Source organism: Rhagoletis zephyria, unplaced genomic scaffold, assembly GCF_001687245.7.
Source record: "Rhagoletis zephyria isolate East Lansing unplaced genomic scaffold, Rhagoletis_zephyria_1.1 Rzeph_scaffold_00004, whole genome shotgun sequence".
Lineage (NCBI taxonomy): Eukaryota > Metazoa > Arthropoda > Insecta > Diptera > Tephritidae > Rhagoletis > Rhagoletis zephyria.
In genome coordinates, this window is record NW_016157088.1 from 335,038 (window position 1) to 358,321 (window position 23,284).

Sequence of the window (23,284 nt, forward strand, 5' to 3'; positions counted from 1 at the left end):
TTTTAAAAGAGGGGAGCAACTTTTCAATGTATTCTCTTTGATCGATTGTAATTTCTCCTTTTACTTCACCTCTTTTCACTCTCATTCCGAGAACCGATGAGGTCTCTCCTAAGTCTTTTATCTTGAAGTGTTTACCAAGGTGACATTTCAACCTCTTCTCCAATGCCAGGTTGTTTGAAAACAGCAAAAAGTCGTCGACATACAAAGCAACAATAAGAATTTCTGTGGAATTAATAGCATAGTAGATGCAAGGGTCAGCTGAGCAACGCTTGAGACCGAATGCTATGAGCACATCATTAATTTTCTGATTCAATTGCCGGCTCGCTTGCTTTAAGCCATATAACGACTTTGATAGTTTGCACACCATTGAATGGTTTTCAATGAAGCCTTCGGGTTGTACCATGAAAATCTCCTCATCTAAATTACCGTACAAAAAAGCTGTCACCACGTCCATATGAGACATCTTTAGGCCTAGTCTCGCTGCTAGTGCGAACAAATAGCGTATTGATGTGAACCTTACGACTGGTGAGAATGTCACGTTGTAATCAATCCCTTTAGTGTAAAACTTCGAACAACTAGGCGGGCTTTGTACCTTACTACCTTCTTCTCTGTGTCGACCTTGGTCTTGAATACCCACTTACAGTCGACCACCTTTTTATTTGTTGGGTAACTTACTAATGTCCAAGTACGATTTTCCTTGAGTGAGTTCAGCTCTTCCTGCATAGCGGCTTTCCACATATTAGCATCTTTTCGATTCATGGCTTCTTCACAAGAAGGAGGGTCCGGTAGAAAAACGTTTTGAACAGAAAATGATGTCGGACACAAAGAATTTCCTTGCTGTTCCCTTCCAAAACGTTGAAGTTCAACTATTCGCTTGGATCTCCGCAGTATCGCTTCGTCTTCGTCGGAAGTGATGTCGTGGTTGATATTTTTCTTAGAATCAACGCTTTTGCCACTGTCTTCGGATGAAATGCCACCGTCAACGAGAGAGGTGTCCGATAAACTAGTTTTAGCCACGCTTACTTAATTTTTAAAATTCGTCTGTCCCGGTTCTACAGATACAACATCATCGCTACCAGTCTCAGTTTTGACTTTATCACCCACTTCATCAGACACCTTATCTTCGTCTGAGGAAATTTCAATAATATTAGGTATGGAATCTTCAATTACCTTATTTTTCGATCCATTTTCGAAAAATATAACATCCCTGCTAACAAAAATCTTTTTTGTTTTTTTATCGTACAATCGATAAGCCTTAGACCCATCAGCGTAGCCAACGAAAACCGATTGGATCGATTTGGCATCCAATTTTTTTCGTTTTTCAGCTGGAACATGCACCATTGCATTACAACCAAAAACTCTCAACATTCTTATATCCGGCTTTCTATTTAGCCATCTTTCTTCTGGAGGCTGGTTATCGATTAATCGATTCGGGATTCTGTTGATGACAAACGCAGCCGTCGAAACTGCCTCGGCCCAAAAAACCTTTGGTAAGCCAATATCAATTAACATACAGCGTACTTTCTCCATTAATGTTCTATTCATTCGTTCCGCTACACCATTCTGTTGTGGGGTGTAGGGAGCCCATTTCTGATGCATGATGCCACTTGTTGACAAATACTCAATGAAACGTTGATTGCAATATTCATAACCATTGTCCGATCGGACCCTAATAATTTTGAAATCAGTTTGCTTCTCTACGAGTGTCCTAAATTCAACAAATTTGTTCAACGCTTGCGATTTCGTACGAATCGGGTACACAAACACTTTTCGGCTATAGTCATCAATGAATGAGATGTAATATTTTGCACCACCTAGGGAGGACACAGACATCGGTCCGCACAGATCTGTGTGAATAAGTTCAAGCAACTTCGTCGCTCTTGTGCCTTCATTGCGAAATGGTTTCCGAGATTGTTTCCCTTTAGCACAGGTAACACAATTTTCAATTTTCGTCGGTGCACCAAGAAGTTTACCCATCTACTGAGGATTCGAATGGCCTAACCGTCGATGTCATAATTCGGAATCAGCTTTTACTGATACAGTCACTTTCGATACAATCGCCGCCGTCGACATATTAGGATGCGAATGGATATTCAGTTTGTACATACCATCAACTATTGCCGCACGTACCAGTAAATTTCCGCTGCTATCAACAATATGGCAGCCTTTTTTTGTAAAAGAAACTTTTAGGTTGCGACTAGTCAGCTGGCTAACTGATAGTAAATTCGCGCAAATATCTGGAACGTAGAGTACATCTTTTAGCACGATCACTTTTTTTATCTCTACACGCTGACAACATTTCAACATCTCCCACACCCTTCACTTCAAGCCTGGAACTATTCGCTGTAATCACTTCACTGATGGCCATTTTTCGAAAATTCTTGCAATTCTGAATGTTAGATGTCATGTGCGCTGATGCACCTGAGTCAACAAACCAATTGTTTGATGACATTTGGGCAACAAACGACGTATACAGTCCAACTTTCTTGTCACCTTTCCGTGAGCAATTTCTAGCTATGTGGCCCTGTTCTCCACACTCGTAACATTTACCTTTGAACTTCTTTATACCTTATACCTTGCTTATATACTTTTTTTTTTAGTGCTTTCGACAGAAGAGCTAACTCATTGTTGTGTTGCTCAAAAGAAACATCTTGCATTAATAAAGTTTTTATATTATCAGCTGTCATTTCTTGGCCACTATTTTCGATGGCCATTACCATCGGACGATATTCGTCAGTCAGTCCCCCAAGCCTTAAGGTTCCGACAACATCTGAATCTATTTTAAAACCGACTTTTTTTTACTTTCGCCCACAAAATCATCATTTTGTTCACATAATCACCCATCGATCTTTTAATTTTAAAGATACCAAATGTTGCAAAACGATAACTTTACGCCCCAGACCGCTGATGCTTAAACGCTGATATAATTAATAAACGATGAGTTTTAGTAATTATTTTTGGTGCTTTGGCCCATAACATATAGAAAAACACGTCTTTTTCTAGAGCCGATTTCACGCAAAAGGGAAGGAGTTTATTAAAGATATTCTTCTCTATATACATTTCATTTTGTTTTGACATTTCGTCTTAGTGCTATTCACTTAACAATCAGTGACACCTATCGACTATAGTTCATAAAGTTCATAATGATCATTTACAATAGCGTAGTAAATTCTAATTACAACAGGATGCGCCACGGCCCCTTTTACAAACACATTCATATCAACCCTCATATAAGCACCTACTATTGATATGTCTTCATACCAAATTTCAAGTTCATGGGGCTTATGGTTCCGAAGTTATAGCTGATAAAATATTCCACGCCTATGGGATGTGCCACGCCCCCTTTTACAAACTCGTTTATATATCCCCTCTCATAAGCACCTACCATTGATATGTCTGCATATTAAATTTCAAGTTCGAGGGACTTATGGTTCCGAAGTTATAGATGATAAAAAAATCCACGCCTATGGGACGCACCACGCCCCCTTTTACAAACTCATTTATATAGACCTTATTATAAGCACCTACCAAATATGTATATAACTGCATACAAAAATTAAAGTTGATGCGACATATGAATCGGAAGTTATAGCTGAGAAACCTTTCAACGAATATGGGATATGCCACGCCCCCTTTCACAAACTCGTTTATATATCCCCTCCTATAAACACCTACCATTGATATGTCAGCATACCAAATTTCAAGTTCGTGGGACTTATGGTTCCGAAGTTATAGCTGATGAAGGATTCCACGCCTATAGGATGCGCCACGCCGCCTTTTACAAACTCATTTAAACCCTCATATAAGCACCTACTATTGATATGGCTTCATACCAAATTTCAAGCTCATGGGGCTTATGGTTCCGAAGTTAAGTACCTACCTTTGATATGTCTGCATACCAAATTTCAAGTTCGTGTGACTTATGGTTCCGAAGTTAAGTACCTACCTTTGATATGTCTGCATACCAAAGTTCAAGTTCGTGTGACTTATGGTTCCGAAGTTAAGTACCTACCTTTGATATGTCTGCATACCAAAGTTCAAGTTCGTGTGACTTATGGTTCCGAAGTTAAGTACCTACCTTTGATATGTCTGCATACCAAAGTTCAAGTTCGTGTGACTTATGGTTCCGAAGTTAAGTACCTACCTTTGATATGTCTGCATACCAAAGTTCAAGTTCGTGTGACTTATGGTTCCGAAGTTAAGTACCTACCTTTGATATGTCTGCATACCAAATTTCAAGTTCGTGTGACGTATGGTTCCGAAGTTATAGCTGATAAAAAATTCAACGCCTATGAGATGTGCCACGCCCACTTTTACAAACTCGTTTATATATTCCCTCCTATAAGCACCTACTATTAAAATGTCTGCACAAATTGCAAGTTCGTGTGACTTATGGTTCCGAAGTTATAGATGATAAAAAATTCCACGGCTATGGGATGTGCCACGCCCCCTTTTACAAACTCATTTATATATGCCATACTATAAGCGCCTACCATAGACATGCCTGCATACCAAATTTCAAGTTCTTGGGACTTATGGTTCCGAAGTTATAGCTGATAAAAAATTCCACGCCGATGGGCCTATTATAAGCACCTACCACAGATAAGTCTGCGTACCAATTTTCAATTTCATGTGGCATATTTTTCCGAAGTTATAGCTGACAAAATATTCCACGCCTATGGGATGTGCCACGCCCCCTTTTACAAACTCATTTATATATACCCTCCTATAAGCAGCTACTGCATACCAAATTTCAAGTTCTTGGGACTTATGGTTCCGAAGATATAGCTGATAACAAATTCCACGCCTATGGGAGTGGCACAAACTCATTTATATATACCCTCCTATAAGCAGCTACTGCATACCAAATTTCAAGGTCATATGTCTTATGGTTCCGAAGTTATGGCTAATTAAAAATTTCACGCCTATGGGAGGTGCCACGCCTTGTAGGATCCCAATTTTTTCACCCTATTATAGGCCCAGAAGTCAGGGCAATACTCTGTCAAAATTTTGTCCGATTCTGTCCGTCCGTTTAGACTGCAAGGTGGCACATACATACATACATACATACTTCCACAAATATATAGTAGATTAAGAAGTGTAGTTAGACTCATCTTCTTTAGAATAGTATCTAGTTTATTGTGTACAAATTTCAAATCAATCGATACATAAACGTCCGAGACATAGCGAGTTGAGGTGAAAATTTCGCAGAAATTGGCCGCTGTGAAAAATCAGGTTTTGTGGCTTTTTTGACATGAAGGCGTGAAAGCAAAAAATCGCCCTGGGACTATATGCGCAGAGAGGCAATTTTTAATTCGCGCATTGCGCGACCTTCTATGTATAGATCTTGGCACGGATAGTCGATTCTCTTTATAGCCAGATGTTGAACATTTCCGCTGGAAATACCTATTGACGGATCTTACTCTTTAATTAAAGAATTACAAAAGAATTGGGACGTACGGAGACAAAATGGACACAATTTGTCATTTTGTTTGATTATTGCGAATGCGAAAGCGAATGCGAATGTTAAAGTTAATGCGGAAGCTCCGCGGTTGCGAATGCGAATATTCGCAACAACCCTGCTACAGACGTTACTGCTTCAAAAACGCAAGTACGCACACATCTGTGCGATTTTATCGCAGTAAAAACTGTCAGTTTATAGACGAACAAAAGATATTTCTCAGCAAAAATAAAATTCTTAACTTTTCTACATCAAATTTGTTTTGGTTTCTTACGTTCAATTTTGTTTTCAGTCGGCATTGTTGTAATTTTTGTAGGAACAGATTCGCATAGGTGTGTGGATACTAGGGATGTTAATTTTTCCGCTTTTGCGACCCCGGGATTTTCGGGATATTGTTATCACAATCGGGATTAGTCCCGGGATTTAGATATTCATTACTTTTCAACAACATAAATAGAAAAAAATGCTTCTATCTCTCCTATCATAAAATAAATTGTTTTTTTTATTTAAAGTGGCGTTTTTATTTTTGCTCTCTGACGCACAGTGCCGCGAAGGTGGACAAAAATACAAAAATCGACTGTCTTGAAACTTAGATGTTTTGATGTCAAGTTACAGCTAAATCTCCAACTAAGAGAAGTTCATAAGTTATTTTGTGATAAAAACAACTTTCAGCCTCACACACCCCCTCAAAGTACACCTATTTTCTACATACCATTTCATTTCGGCGATTCGCACATAAAAGTGGTCGCAGTTAAAAATTTGTTAAAAATACATTTTTATTCCTAGCAAGATCAACTTTTGCACTTTGATAAAGATATATGCGACAAACCAAAAAATGTATGGTTCATGGAAAAAAAATTTATACAAATATTTTTTTTTTATTAATAAATAAATATATGATTAAACATACCAAAATCCGAAAATTGGTAAACTTTGGAGACAAAAAAAAAAAAACATCTTGAAAGTTCGTGAAATTTTTTTTTTGGTTATGGTAGTTTGGACCTTCTACTAACAGAAACAATCGAAATCTCTTCCAACTTTTTCCAATATTTGAAAATTTTCAATTTTGAAAAAGTGACTAAATGCCTTTTTTTGGTATTATTTTAGCTGATCTATATTTACAATACTTTTTCTGAATGCCCTAAGATCTAAATTTTTGGTTCGCTTTTCAAAAATAAGGTGTTGAATTAAAGCTAAAAGTGCCAAAAAAAAAATTAAGAGGTACAGGGTGCTTTGAAATGAAAAAAATTATCAGCTAATTAAAATACTTAAATATGCATCACGGTATGGGAGCCAAAAACAAAGGTATACGAAGATTTACATATATATATATATACATATATATATATATATATAGAGCAATGACACCAGTTTACAAATAATATGTTAACCAATTCGGGTAAGGAAATAAATGCAATCGAGACACCTTACAGCGCCCAATGATTAGACGAAAGGCGAACAAAAAGAAAATAAAAATAAATAACATACCTATTACTCTTCATCTGCATAAAGAGTACTATTTTGCTTAAGCAGCAAAAAAAAACAGCTTGCGAAAATGATAGTATAAATGTATACACATCAGGGAGGTCCAATTTTTTTATATTTTTTTTTTTTGATTGAGTCTTTTTATAATTTTGTTCACCTAACTAATTACATTACCTGTGCAAAAATTTCAACGTTTTACTATTAGTGGAAAATGTTGCTCAACGCGAGTTTAAAATTTCATGAATTTTTCTCTGGTGCTAAGAGTCCTCTCTTGTGGAAAACAAATAAAAACCCAAGAGTTTAGTGTTTTGTTGAACGAAACAAGAGAGTTATACCTTAGAAATTATGGTTGGTATAACATGCCAAGTTCAGTGCATAAAGTTTTAGTACATGGATGTGATGTAATTAAATACTTTGATTTACCAATAGGTAATGATTTTAAAGCTATGTTTTCATTTATTTTCTTATTCTGTATTTCCACCTATTTTATCAGGTTCATTATCAGAAGAAGCCTTAGAATGTTCACACAAAAACATAAGAAAATATCGGCTTAATCGTTCTCGAAAAACTGGAAGACTACAAAGCAATACGGATTTAATGACTCGTTTGATATTATCGTCAGATCCATTAGTTGCATTTAAAAGAAATATAAAACAGAGAAACAAATATTTAAAGGGTTCTGATCTCAGCTTTAATAAATACATTGTTGAAAGTGACGAAGCAGACAAAAGCATGGAATCATTTGAATCAGTGATCACTTCCTCCTCTTCTGAGGACTCTGAAACTGAGTGATTATAACAACTAGTTCGGTTTTTATTAACATATTATATGTTATTACCATATAACAGCTATTATTACTTACATACTCAACAGTGATTATGCTTTATTTTAAATGAAATCAAAAGAATTTTTTTTTCTAAAGGTTAACATGTAAGGAAAACCGACTTAATTTTTCAAATTACCATAATGTATTCACTTAGGAAGTAAAGTTTAGACGAATTTTGACTATTAAGACTATTTTTCTGAACACTTAGCAACAATGATATGCCATATTTCATTTTTAAATAATCATGTGCAAAAACTCGGTGTTTTTTTAATGGGTACCCGTTACAAAAAAACCGATTACTTTCTTAAAATTAGAGTAATATAGACACTTCAGATGTATAGTTTCAATAAATTCTGACGACTTCTTCCTGTTTTCGTAAGCACCACAATCAGCAATGATTATGCCTTATTTGTCTTTCATATAGTAATGTAAAAAAAAATCTTTTTTTTTTTAATGGGTACCCGGTACCGAAAAATCGATTTCATTTTTGAAATAAGCATGGCTTAGTCCTTTTAGGTGTAAAGTTTCAACAAGTTCTGAATACTATTTCGGTTTTTATAAACATATGTCTACGATGATTATGAGTTATTTTACCTTTTTATAAAATTGTAAAAAAAAAATTTTTTTAATTAAATGGTAACAGATGCTGAAAAACGTTTTTTTTTTTTCTTAAATTGCCGTGATATAGTCCTTTCAGGTGTAAAGTTTCAGCCCATTCTGATGCCTCCTTCCACTTATATCAACACATGTCCACAATGACTATTTTCATATCAAAATGCAAGAAAAACTCGGTTTTCTCGAAATGAGTAACCGGTACAGAAAAACCGATTTCATTTTTGAAATTAGAGGGGCATAATACTTTTAGGTGTGAAGTTTCAGCCAATTCTGACCACTCCTTCTATTTTTGTCCATCATTTGTATGGAGTCGCGGCACTGTGTGACGTCAGGATTTATTTTAAAGGACTTTGTAATTTCAAAGATACGATTAATTCCAAAAATTATTTCAAAATTTCAATGCAATGTAGAATAAAAATATGGGTACCAAATGAAAGAGGAAATTTCTTTAGAATTTATAAAATTACAATTTTTTGGATTCACAAGGACGAATAGGTAATTTTTTAAGCTGATAAAGTTAGAAGGATGAAATTCGGGGATTTTATCGAATTTATATAAGTCCTTTTTCGAAAGGCAAATATTGCGAAATTTCAAGGATACAATTTTAAAAGGACATTTTCAATACTTACTAGTCCTTATGTACTAAAAAAATTTAATCTGAATAAATTCTACAAAACTTCCTTTTTAATTTAATACCCATACTTCTTCTCTAAAGACATTTCGCTGAATTTTTTAACCTGCATCCATCGGAAATTGTTTGTAACACAAAGCACGTTGTGCATCAATTTGATATATATGGAAAAAGACCCTAGAATTCAATGAAATGTTGGATTTTTTTTATTAATGACCAAAGTTTCTTCATTTTCTGATAATAAGAATAAAAATGTTTAAAGATCTATATATACGCATTTGTAGTAAAAAACCAATTCAAAACATTAACTATTTTTCTAAATATTTTAACACGTTTTCGAAATTTCCATCAATTTGATACAAGCGATGGATGCCGGTTAAATAATTTTTAACAATTTTACTATATTTGTCCCATGGTTTCGCGAATATATTGATTTTTGTGTGTAAAATTTACTATCGCACGGTGTTATATGTATACATTTATAAAAAAATATGAATTCTTAAATAAAAAAAAGAAATATAACCAACACTGGTCAAGAAAATGAAGTTTATATTATCAGTGCAAATTACAAATCCCGAAAATCCTGGGATTGTTTGCCAAGAATCCCGGGATCCCGGGATTAACATTCCTAGTGGATACCTTAATGGTGCATTCACATGGTATGAATCTGGTCATAAGCCGTATGAATTTTCCTATAAAAGAAGCGCCAACTCTATGAATTAATGAATGAAAGCGTTATATATTTTATAATTTTGAGTGATATTCTTGCCAAGTATTCTTTTGTAAACAACAAACAAATAAATGCTAGCTTCGAAACTAGAAGCTTATTTTTTTGAAATGTTCTTTAAAAAGGACGAGAACTGGTTGAAATGCCCTTCTCCTCCTGCCAATAAGCATTGTGGATTGCTATTTTTTATATGTGTATAGCTTCCATTTAAACATCTTTGTGCAAAAACATTTTGGTTTGTTCAGAAATTGCTTATTTATGTAATTTCTCTTTCATATTTCAAACGTTTGGCATAAGTTGAAATCATAGGGATGCCGTTTTCTTCTGTTTCACAATAGATTTTATATTTGAAGAAGTATCAAAATATTTATGTAATACTGCTACATCATCGTCACCTGAAGTGCAGAAAGACTTAACAAACATCGTCGCTGAAATTGAAAAAGTCGTAACTAATAAAAAATTCAAAATTCAGTTTTTGATTGATATAATGGATTTCATCAAATTACAACTCCCACATCATTTAATGAAACAAATAAAAACAATTTAGTCACGACTTTTTCCATTTCAGTTAGGATGTTTTTACGTCTTTTTGCATTTCAGGTGACGATATATAGATTAGCTCAGATTTTTTTTTTGTAATTTTATAATGAAATTTAATAGTATTTATGTAGTTTGTAACTAGCATTAAAATGTATATGAGACATTCTTTTTTAAGTCGGACGGATTTCGTAAAAAAAATTATGCCAAGTCTCCGATTCGCTTCAATTTTTTTATGGGTTCTATACATGAAATAAGCTAACACGTGTTCGAGGAATTTTTTTATATTTTTTTTCTTCGGAGATATGATCTGTCAAAGTTTGCATTTTTTCGTGATTCTGACTAATTATGTACTTCTTCAAATCGATATATCTCGGGTTCTGCTCATCGCAGAGACTTCATCTCAACGTCGTTTTAAAGCTAAAGAAACGGGCTTAACACTTCTATATATAAGATGGTCAAGGTTATCCTAGAGCTAACTTAGCTATTAACAGTTGAACTTTTTGAAGTTGATTTGCATACTGAGGATCAGTAAATTAGGGATAAAGTTATACCATCGTAATCCTTGTTTAATTCTCTATAAAAAACGTAGTTAAAAAATGGGCGTTTTTCAAGAACTATTTTTAAAATATTTTTATTTATAACGAGATGGTTTATTTTGTGAGAATCAACATTTTTTTAAATTTGTTTTCGAAAACTTATTTTGAGATATATTCAGTAAGGTGTTAAGCATCGAGTTTTTGCAAAAAGTAAAACTTTATTGCGGATTCCGATAGAATACGTATCCAGATATAATATTTGTACGGCAAGATTTTTCTTTAGGGCGACAAACCCTTAGAAATGGGCGTGGCAATTGCAGGAATAAAGTTAGCAAAACGACAACAACAACAATATTTGTTTCACAACTTTTTCAATCCATATAGATATTCTGGCGAAATGCACAATAAAGCCGAAATTTTTCAACTTTGGTTTTGATATAGCCACGCCCATTTCTAGAATGTTCTTTGATTGAAAAAGTTGTGGAACAAATGTTGTTAACGAAGCGATATTCTGCCGAAATCCGCTATAAAATCTGCGTTTCGCTAAATTTAGTCCTGCAATTGCCACGCCCATTCCTAGGAGTTTTTCGCCTTACCGAAAAATCTTGCCGTACAAATATTATATCTGGATACGTATTCTATATATATAGGTATTCTATCGAAATCTGCAATAAAATTTAAATTCTTGCAAAAACCCGATTATTAACACCTTTCTAAATATATGTTATCATAAGTTTTCGTAAACAAATTACAAAAATTTGTTGACTCTCATAAAAAAAAGCATCTCGTCATAAAAAAAAATTATTTTAATAATAGTTCCTGAAAAACGCCCAATTTTTTGAAATTTTTAGAGAATTAAACAAGGAATACTATGGTATAATTTTAAATCCCTAATTTACTGGTCTTCACTATGCAAATCAACTTCAAAAAGTTCAACTGTTAATAGCTAAGTTAGCTTTAGGATAACCTTGACCATCTTATATATAGAAATGTTAAGCCCGTTTCTTTAGCTTTAAAATGACGTTAAGATTAAGTCTCTACGAAGAGCAGAACCCGTGATATAACGATTTTAAGAAGTACATGAATAGTCAGAATCACGAAAAAATGCAAACTTTGACAGATCTCCGAAGAAAAAAAAGAAAAAAAAAAATTCCTAGAACACGTGTTAGCTTATTTCATGTAAAGAACCCATAAAAAAATTGAAGCGAATCGGAGACTTGGCATAATTTTTTTTACGAAATCCGTCCGACTTAAAAAAGAATGTCTCATATACATTTTAATGCTAATTACAAATTACATAAATACTATTAAATTTCATTATAAAATTACAAAAAAAAAAAATCTGAACTAATCTATATATCGTCACCTGAAATGCAAAAAGACGTAACAACATCCTAACTGAAATGGAAAAAGTCGTGACTAAATTGTTTTTATTTGTTTCATTAAATGATGTGGGAGTTGTAATTTGATGAAATCCATTAACCCATAAAAAAGGTTGAAGCCAATCGAAAGTGTGACACCAAATTTGGTGTCCGATATGAAGAAGGGTGTTTCATATATTTTTCAATATAAAAAAAGCATTTCCGCAACAACCTATTTCTGTTTTCAACATAAATGCTACCCGATGCACTAAACACACTTTTTGAGTTCAATAGGGAAAAGGTGGTGCACAGATATACTTCATTACCTGTGTAATTAAATTTGGAAATTCTTTGCGACTATGCTAGCCCAAACTAAAGGATCTTTATGTCTTTGTACATATAAGGGATAGCTGTTAATATTTATTTATGGGCCCATAGGCTCTGTCCGTGGTGCGGGCCCCCTGGGAGTACCAAGACAAACGCCGGCCACGGACATTCTCCAGATTTTTTTTTTTTTATTTGTAACCTAGATTTTTAGAAAATTATTTATTCATCGCTTTTTTTAATTTAACTTGATTTTCTTTTTTAAATGAATTTTCTTTTAATTTTTAGTTATCTTTTAAAAATAAAAATAACATTTTTTGTTAACTTTCTTTTTTGATTTAATTTTTAGCCTACTTCACAAAAAGGATAAGGCTATAAATTCGTCGGAATGTTTCTTATTTTTTTTATGTATGTGACCGCATAACTTTGGACCACGTTAACCGATTTTTCTTTTTTCATCGGAAAGGTGGTACCTTAAGGGTGATTCCATGCTAATTTTGTTTAGATTCGACAATTGGAGCGTGAAGAAATTAACGATAATCTTAAATTTTTATATTATAATTGAAGTCGGTTTTGTTTTTTGCCTAAAAATTACTTGTTTTCTTTTTCTAGTTCAATTTTTAGATGTTATTGTGGCAAAAAGAAAAAAATATATGTTACCGGCCAAACCCGATCTTAGGACAAACCTATTTTTCCTAGGATAAACTATTTCTACCTAAATCCTATACATCTGTCCAACGTGGAAGAGTGAGGGCTATTTTGAAGCGCGGCCGAAGGCCGCCTACGTGGAAAGGTGTTCTACGCAGAAATACTGTGGCCACTGATCTAGTTTAGCCTAGGCAAAATTAGTTTGTCCTAAGATCGGGCTTGGCCGGTAACATATCGTCACTAGACATGGATAAAGGCGAGCTTAAAAGTTGACCGCGAAAAAAGACTCTTAACATAGTTGACGGCGAAGAAAGGATCGTTGTGTTATGTTAGCGGGTGTAACAATATTGATTTGACACTATATTATTTGAAATTTTGCCTTTAAAATTTGGTATGATATAGCCGATGACAGAACCTAAAGCGAGAAAGCTGTTTTATTGATTCACCTGCTTATTGCGCCATGTACCGCCACCAAACTTTAAGTGCCCTTAAATTCTCTAACTGCCATACCAAACAAAAGTGTCAGCTAGAGCTGGGATACTATCCATAGTAATATCGATAGTTGAAAACTGTCGCCACTATCGATAGTTTTTGAAAGCTATCGATGTCGGTTTTAGCGAAACTTCTTTCTTTACATCTCTTAACATTACATTAATTCTTTTTTCCAAGAAAATCACAATACAGTCAACAAAAAATAGTCAAAACTGCTAAAATGTTGTGGTGCTATTATTTTGAACAGTACTTTATTCGTTTTCTTATAATATGGTAAAATGTTAATAATTTCCTTATAAGTATGCGCTGTCAATTTAAAGGAATATATTTTGTTTTGTAGTATTCGAAATGTATTATTATAGCCAATTTCACTTCCTTGCACTTCAAAACGGACAAACATGTATATATAATGCAGACGCATAATAAGTTTATTTTATTATTATAAGGAGTTCTTTTTGGTGCACTCAAACTTAAACAAATTTATATAATCTCTTTAATTTACAAATTTTATAAATTTATTAATTATTTAATTTTCAAGCAATTTAGCATTTCAATTCAATACTTCTCACGACGATAGTACTATCGATACTATCGATGTTTTCAACTATCGTTTCGAAAACTATCGAGTGGCGGTACTATCGATAGTATCCCAGCTCTAGTGTCAGCGTTGTCTGGCGGTCAAAAAATTCTCATGTCCATACAATTTGTATGAAGCATACCAAAATAGCACGGCGTCAACGCTGGATGGTTGGAAAATCCGATTTTAACATGGCGTTAGAAAGTGAAGTTGGCTGCAGAAAACGGCGAAACTGTAATTTTCGTGCTACACATAAACAAACCTATGCTTATTGTTCTTGTTATTTCTGCTTTTGACGTAGTCTTGACGCTTTTGTTTAGGTATGGCACTTCGGCGTTAGCGCTAGGCGTCAGAAAACGCCCCACACAACACTTTTGTTTAAGTATGGTAGTAACTTGCACCACAGCCATATTTTTAATTTTTTCTTTATTTATACTTTGTATAAATCATATAATAATAATAATAGATTGGCGCTTACACATATGTTAGTGTTTGGCCGAGCTTCTCCTCCGATTTGTGGCGTGCGCCTTGTTGTTGATGTTGTCACACAAAGCGGAGGGACCTACAGCTTTTTATACCCGAGCGCACTTGTGCACAAGGGTNCTTGCGATGTTGCTTTGACCAGGGTTGAACCCAGGTGCTGCGGAGTGGAAGCGCGCACTGTTTACACCGAAACCAGTAAATTTATGAAGGGGGTCTACGAGAAAAAAAAGTTTGGGAACCTCTGGGCTATATCATTGTGAAAAATAATAGGGGCATGACATTTTGACCAGCCTTGACAATTTTTGTTTGTTTGTTTAATGTTTATTAATCTTTAAAGAAATATAGCTCATTATCTTACATAAACCATATATGTAGAAATTTCAAACTTTGTAGAAAAATTATGAAAATTCGATAAAATTTTACTAAAAACTTTATATTAAGAATTTTGAGATAATTCTAGTTTGCAGTTTTATACTCAGTTCCAGTTCCAGCAGTTCCTTAATCTGGAATTTAATAGGCTATAAATCTGCATACATTGAAATTCCCAATAAAAAGTTTGCTGTGGTTGTAAAAATTTTCCTGCTTTTCTAGAAAGTTTGAAACTTGGACTTATATGGTTTTTGTTAGATAATGAGCTATATTTTTATAAAAAAAATAATAAAAATTGCACAAACAAAACAAATATAGCCTACATACTGGTAAAAATGTCGTGTCCTAACTGTTTTTCACAGGATTATATCGAGCTCTAACCTTATAGATACCTCCGGCTAAGACTATTAGATTGAGACAAAACTTGCACCGATTTGTTAAAAGTAAAATCTTCGTGAAAAAATACTTTATTTTAATTTTCGATGGAATATATCCTTCTGCAAAAATTTTTTTCACATTTTTCTGAACTGTTTTTAATAGCAGTTTTTATGTTAGAACATTTTTATTTTTTCCCCAAAATGAATGAAGTGTGTTTTTTTATATCACTGAACTGACATGTGATTTTGTTTTAATTAACTATACTTGTTAGCCATTACAAAAGACTAAAACCTAGTTTTGTAAAATATAAAAAGATATTCATTGAGTATATTCCTAAAACAAAGTGTGAATTATTTAAAAAGTCACCTTTTTACACAAGTTTTTTTTTTAAATTTTTTTCCCAAGAAGAATGGCTGCCAAACTGGCGCATAAAAGTAAACAAACAGAAGTGTAAATATACAATATTTTCACTCAGACCCCAAGTATGCCCCCAATCAAATTAAATAATGTCCATATTCCACAAGCCAATGAGGTGACATATCTAGGAATACACTTGGATAGGAGACTAACTTGGCGCAAACACATATCAACCAAGATTACACAAATGAAGCTAAAGTCAGCTAGCGCGAACTGGCTTATAAACAGTAAATCAAAACTGAAACTAGATTATAAAGTGCTTATAAACAATACAGTCATTAAGCCTATATGGATGTATGGTATTCAACTGTGGGGTACGACCTGTGCAACCAACGTTGATAGGATCCAAAGATTCCAATCTAAAACGCTAAGGACCTTAACGGGAGCACCGTGGTATGTCCGCAATGAAAATATACATCGGGACCTTGGTATACCGATGGTTAACTATGTAATCGACAGCAGCAGAGAAGAATATAAAATAAAACTGCGTAACCACCCAAATCCACTGGCAAGTGGCCAGTGCAACACAACAAATAGAACGCGCCTGCGAAGAAGAGATCTACCAGCCTTTTGTTGAGCAACCCCTACAAGAAATCTTACTGGCAAATGACCGGTCACCTGACGGTCAGTGCTGATGCAATAATGCTGCAATCTCCTCATCAGAAATTTGGTGGTAATATGAAAAACCTGACCAGTTCTTTTGTGTAGATGTGACTATGCGTCCCTTTCTCACACGGGGATTTTACCAGCACTGCTAGAAGGTCTCTTTTCTACTTACTGTATTTCCTAAGGTTATTTTTACACATGTTTTTATGTGTATTGGTGTATATTTTAGTGTGTTAGTGAAGAGGTCAGAAACAAAAGTCCTTTTCTTGTAGGGACGTTAAACCAGCAGGGCTAAACCCCAGGGTTTGAGCTATATTATTGCAAATTAGACGTACGATTTTTAAACTTGTTTTTAGGCTTGATAGATGTAAAATAAGCAGATCCAAAATTAAATGCACGTATAAAAAAGAATAGTAAATATATTACGATTACTTTGTCACTCCCGACACAATTTAAGTTGAAACACAGAAACTATAATTACAAACTAAGAAAGTAAAACCGTCCTAAATACATGTATGCATACATAATTAGCAGAAAAACTTCGATATGAACAAGTAGTACCTGGGCCCAATTGCACCAATGACTTATCATTTATCACTTTACAACTTTTAGATAAGCCTTTTTATTGAAAAGTAAAGTTGATAAGTGTTTCACTTTTTACTTATCATAAAAAACTTATCAATTTAAAAAAAAATTAATAACTGGCATGTTTTTTGGATNAGCAATAGGGCCCTGGTTTTACATTCGTGTTGTCCACTTAGGTCACAGAGTTTAAATTTGATAAATATAATTCATTTGTATTACAAATGTTTCAGATTTATACCTATGGCTTTATAATCAAACAATTTTTAACTTTTATTTGCTAAAAAAAGTTCATTGCACTTAATTTCCATAAAACTTTCTTTTCTGGCGTTTGATTCACAGCGTAATTGCGTACAAATGTGCTCTTGCGTTTATTCACAAGCCTCTCAGATTCATAATTGTAAGCGAAACGAAGCCAGTGAGCAATATTAATTGGAGCTCATAAGCCAAACACTTGTGAATAATAAATAAGTGAGCGGCAGTCACACTTGCTTACTCTCCGTGATTATTTCGCTTGCTTCTAGTTCTAGTTCTAGTTCTAGTTTTTCGCAAGCAGCTCAACATTGAGTTTTACTCATTCAGTGCAGGACTCTGGTATATAGATACACAATGACTTAGACAAGGCTGTCGAAACTGCGACGCGCAGGAGTCGGTGGTATCAACCTAACCCCTATGGCTGTGCCGGTGGCACGCGTACTCCGTTTGCCTGCCGCTGAATCCCCTTCGATTAGGGTAAAAATCGAACTAAACATGCCTTTGATTGACACGCCTTCAGTGCCTTTTACGTTTCTTAAAAATTGTAAATGTGTATATAATTTTTCACTTTTTTAATTTTTTTAATTTTTCATGTGGCGCGGGCCCCCTTGTGGTGCGGGCCCTATGTAGGCGCCTATGAAGCCTGTACTTAAATCCGGCCCTGTACCCATCGTTTGGTTATCCGCATCAACACAAAAACTGGAGTCAGCATCAGAGCCGCTGAAAGAAGATTTCTCTAGAGTTTAGCCTAGGGATGTCGGAAAAACATCGATGCATCGAAAATATCGATGTTTTGCTTCGATGCAGAAAAATTTTTCCACTCGATATGTATATTAATCGTCGATGAATCGATGCATCAATGTTTTTTGAAAATTGACATCTCTATTACATTGAACCGCAATTTTAGTTTTTCAAGTTTACAAAAAAGAGAAGTGACTTTGACCCACAAATTGAAATGGCTTGAAAAAGTGCTGTTAGAAACATAATCAGCTTAGTTGCAGTAAATAATTAAAAAATTTGTACAATTATGCAAGTGACATATTTTTTAGTGAAATACTATAGGGGTATTCTCTGAGTCATGCAAAGCCCTTGCATGGTGCACAGATTGCACGGATTGCACGGTAAAAACCGGTTTTCGTATGGGACAGCTTTGCAAACCGTGCAATCCGTGCACCGTGCAAGGGCTTTGCAAGACTCAGAGAATACCCCTTATCTGAAAAATCCTATGCATCGAATTAAAGAAACACATCGACGTATTTGTACCACTGACATCTATACTTCAGCTTTTTTCATATGATTCAACTGGTTTCTCCATGCTAACTGATTTATATTTTCGAACAAGTTTTTAGATTTATTGACGTCAGAAAAACACGAGTTTGAAACGTGGGTCACAAAATATTGCAACAATGAAGAATTGTTGGACGATACCGGAAGCGGGGCGATATGCAAGCATGCATAATAGTTCGATTTTAATTACATTTTAAAAGAAAAATACCTTAACCATGCGTTTCTGCTTAGCGGAGTTCATTGTTGACGTTTCTCCTCCAAATCCAAAAATAATCGATAAATCAGGGTTTCAGACGGAGAAATTATCTTTTTAATACAGGATTATTTTATACCTTGGATTTCAGGGGAGAAATTTTGTATTCCTAATTACGTATTGGATAGTTCATCTCGAAAAAGCAGATAATGTGGTCATAAGTATGTCGCTGAACAAAAACACCTAGTATAGCAATATTGTGTGTTATTTTTTACATGGTGTCCGGAATCCGGTTATCTGGCAAAAAATCCGGCACATGAGTAAATGAGTTATTTAATTTTTAAATGATTGCTTTTCAGCTTTAATGTATTTATTGTTATTTTTAATAACATTGTTCTTTAGCACTTCAATTTATTATTAACTAGCTCCTTATTTTTATTATTATTAGATTAATGGAGCACCGACTTCTTTTCATACTTTGCATTCATGATCAAAAAAGCACATTCGGCGAAGCACTACTGCATGGAATGCAAAAAGGGTATAATATTAGGGCTGGTCTGGATATTGTGGAAATGTTCTGGGATTTGGAGTTGGAATTGTATTTGCATATTTTGTGTTTGCTGCCACGGCAACCGTGTGCATTTTATTGTGTGTATCTTTTCAGCTAAGCACCTTTAAAATTTTTTCAACTTCATCGAAAGTACAAATAATGCGGAATAATTTATAAATTTACTTAAAAAAATGTTAAGCTTAAGATTTTACGACGCTTAACAAGCCTTGTCAATCCCCTAATTATAAAAACTTGCCAAATATAGATATCACAGGGCATGTCAAAGACTGTCGTAAAATTTTGGTGTCAGGTAATTGACATTCCGTTTTCATTACTGATGTCAAATGTGAAGTGAAATTTTTGGGGTAAGTAAAGAATACCAACCGTTTAGCTATGGACAAACTAAAAATGAGGCTGGATAAAACTCTTCATGCCCTACAATTTTGTACCTTGTTTACCTAAAGATCTCGCTTTAAAATGCAAAATCATACGCTGTCAATAAATGTACTTATACTTACTTACGTATGTATAAGAATGTAACGTGAAGTATACAAATTTCTTTAGTTTTTGTGTAGCAAGAAAAATAATTAAAAACACATTATACGTCCCAAAAAATTTGTTTCAATATACATTTTGTTATTTATTTATTTTTTTTAATTGATAAACTTATGGATTTTTTCTGATAAATGCCCGTTACCGCGTAAACCTCGTAAATAAACCGGTTTCCATACAAAATTAAGTAAGTTTACAAGGTTTACGTGGGTACGAGGCATTTAGGCGTTAAGATGAATTGCCCTAGTATCCGGAACGTGCTAACGTAAGTAAATAACAAAACGTTCCCCTATGTGAATGTTTCCCTGCGCCAAGTAAAAATGTTATGTTTTTCATTTAAGAAAATCACAAACAAAAGGCAACTTGAAAATTCGTGATTCCACCAACCTATTCACAATTTATTTTATTAACTTTAGTGAAATTATAAAACTAACTTCCATTATACATAATAACGCTTGTATCTTTTTCGTACAAAACACTGTCAGCCCAATTCTGAATACTCCCGGGGAGTTTGTTCTCCGGGAATTTGTTTCTCCTGAGAAAGAAATCCTCCAATAATTAACTCCCAGGAAGTAGAATTTTCCCGAAAATTTGGGAGGAGGAAATTCGAACTCCGAAAGAGCTGTTTAACACTTTTTTGACAGCTCAACTCCGCCATTTAAAATAAAAAGATCATGATAGGAAGAAAGGGAAAGAGAGTGAGTGAGTTTCTGCTCAGTAATGGCCTGTGTTGCTCCGAAAAAATTCTGTTTCGTAGTATCTCCATTTACAAATAAGCATTTTTTTTTTAAAGGAATTCCTGGTACTTTGTGTACCTGTTTTACACCCGCGACAAAATGATGCGGTGCAACAAAAGCCATGTAACTCACATTTCTAACTTTAATCCAAAATTAAAAAAATTCAACAAAGTTGCACTATGAAAATTTTGTGGCTTAAAGAGTCTTCAAAATACAGTTTTTTTGTATGGAAGAAGAAAATATATAAAAAAGGTACGTGAATTCTTAACCTCTTGAAACTTGCACTTTATTACTGGAATTTAATGGACTAAAAATCTGCATTCTTTGAATTTTTCTAAAAGAAATGAATAAAAAGTTCCACAATAAATCAATAAAAACTTTGTTGTGAAAATTTTTTGAATTCCTCTATTATACTTATTCTCAAAGTGTATTTCTGCCATGAAAAACAGCTTCTCATAAAAATACAATCGCCGTTCGGAGTCGGCGTAAAACTGTAGATGCCTCCCCTTTGTGTGACATCAAGGCGCACCCCACAAATCGGAGGAGAAGCTCGGCTAAACACTAACGTATTGTGTAAGTGCCAATCTATTATTATTATTATTTTTATACCCGAGCGCACTTGTGCACAAGGGTATATTAATTTTGTTCACATAACGGTTGTTTGTAACAGCCAAAACGAATCGAGATAGATATAGACAAATGTATATATAAATGATCAGGCTGAAAAAAGAAATCGATTAAGCCATGTCTGTCTGTCCGTCCGTCTGTCCGTCTGTCCGTCCGTCCGTGTACACGATAACTCGAGCAAAAATTGAGATATCTCAACGAAATTTGGTATGTAGGTTTCCCTTAATCCAAGGTAGGTTGGTATTGAAAATGGGCGAAATCGGACTTTAACCACGCCCACTTCCCATATAACGGTAATTTAGAGAAATACAAAATCTTCGATAAATCAGTAAATATTGAAGCTAATTTATTCAAAATTGATGCTTGCAACAATTCTTTACCAAGAAATACGTTTATCCGAATGAAAGTGTTATGTATATCCATGAGAAGTTACCGGGTGGCAACAATGATTCGGATCTATAGTGAATGTGCCCTAGAAACTTTATCTTATAGTTGGTGGTAATTTCAAAATGTATGCGTATCTTTGTTCAACAGAAATACAATATACATATATATCGTCGTTTAAAGTACCAAATCGCGTATCAACAAAATGCAAAACCGCGTATCAAGATAATGCAAAACCACGTATGTGAGGTTTCTTTTACCAATAATATAGTTGAATGTTTTTTATATTTTTTCAGTATATATATTTTGTTCCATTAAAAAGGTATTTTATCTTATTTTATTGCATTTTATTACGAACATACTATAAAAAAGCAAATTTTGTTTAGAAGAAAATATGAAATTTTATATTTTCCCCCCAAATGAGGATTCATTTCTTCCCGTTTTTCCTCTTATTCTACTAAGCTAAGGCAGTATCAAATCGAGCTGTCACAACTGATACCACCTTGTATTATTGCATCATGTTGGCAAAACACATCCATTGGGCCAATCGTAACCAGTGATCGGACTTTAAAAAAATTCTGTGTGGTAGAATCTGGAAAAAATGTGGTAGATCTCTGGGTTTGGATCAAACTTTGTACAAAAATTAGAAAAAAATTTGCAAGGTTTCCCCTAAATGGCAAAGTTTTTAATTCGACTCTAAAAAATTTAATTTTAGTATAATAAAGTGCAAGATTGAAGTAAAAGACTTGAGAAATCGGAGCAAAAACGAACTACTCGGAGCAGATTAACATTTTTTATCAAATAGTATAGTATTGAGACGGAGTGCTTGTAAATCAGCTTGATCTCTAAATGGTATTCAAACCAAACTTTCCATTAATAAATTTATCTATTTTTTTTTTTAATAAGTAAATAATCAGACAGCGTATTTCTGACATTTGGTTTAACTTTCAACTGTTTCGTCATTAAGCCTGTTCCTGTATTTATTTTTAATGAGATTCATCTCTGAAAATTTTCTGTCGGCAGCAGCTCTACTGTGCAATAAAACAGCTAACGTCAACATATACTCTGTCAAGTTGTTAAACATACACTTTCCAAAACAGTTTTGTGGTTCTATAAAAAATGATTCCGCAAAGAATGTTAAGGAGTAAAAGAGACAACTTCTGTTACACCTTGCTATACAAAACCTTGGTGGTTGCCATAGAAGTTATTGAGCTAAAATTTTAAAAGTTACCATATTATTTTTAATAAATTCTTAATGTGAATGGAAAAAGTAAAAAAAATCGGAGCATATTTAAGTCATGCGGAGTAGGAAGTAGGTTTTAAATTTAAGAAAGAAATCGGAGTAAATCCACTCCGACCGGAGCAAAGTCCGGACGCTGGCAACGCCTCAGAAACCTTATATGCACTTAAATTTGCTAATACTTAAAAAAAAATCGCCGTTTTTTAACATTCTCGCTATTAATTCTTTTTATAAATCATATATTTTGCAATTTAACACAATAAAACCGTGTTCCCGGTCGAACAATTTATTACTGAGAAAACTTTACTATTTTACAGTTTATTCTATCCTCCCATTCGGCTTTCTTTACTTTTACTTGAGAAATTTCATCGTCGCCGGGAATGCGGAATCTTGTATTATAT

At 34.1% G+C, this 23,284-nt stretch overlaps 2 protein-coding genes across 5 annotated transcripts in view; one reads left to right on the plus strand and one right to left on the minus strand.

The window, feature by feature from the left end:
* Window positions 1-23,284, minus strand: part of pan (transcription factor pangolin) — an 826,450-nt gene that overhangs the window by 40,203 nt on the left and 762,963 nt on the right. The gene's annotated exons all lie outside the window — the stretch shown is intronic.
* Window positions 7,070-8,099, plus strand: LOC108372867 (uncharacterized). Its single transcript, XM_017628700.1, has 2 exons — window positions 7,070-7,375; window positions 7,440-8,099. Exons 1-2 carry the CDS (start codon window positions 7,186-7,188, stop codon window positions 7,736-7,738), a joined length of 489 nt encoding a protein of 162 aa, XP_017484189.1. The 5' UTR covers window positions 7,070-7,185; the 3' UTR covers window positions 7,739-8,099.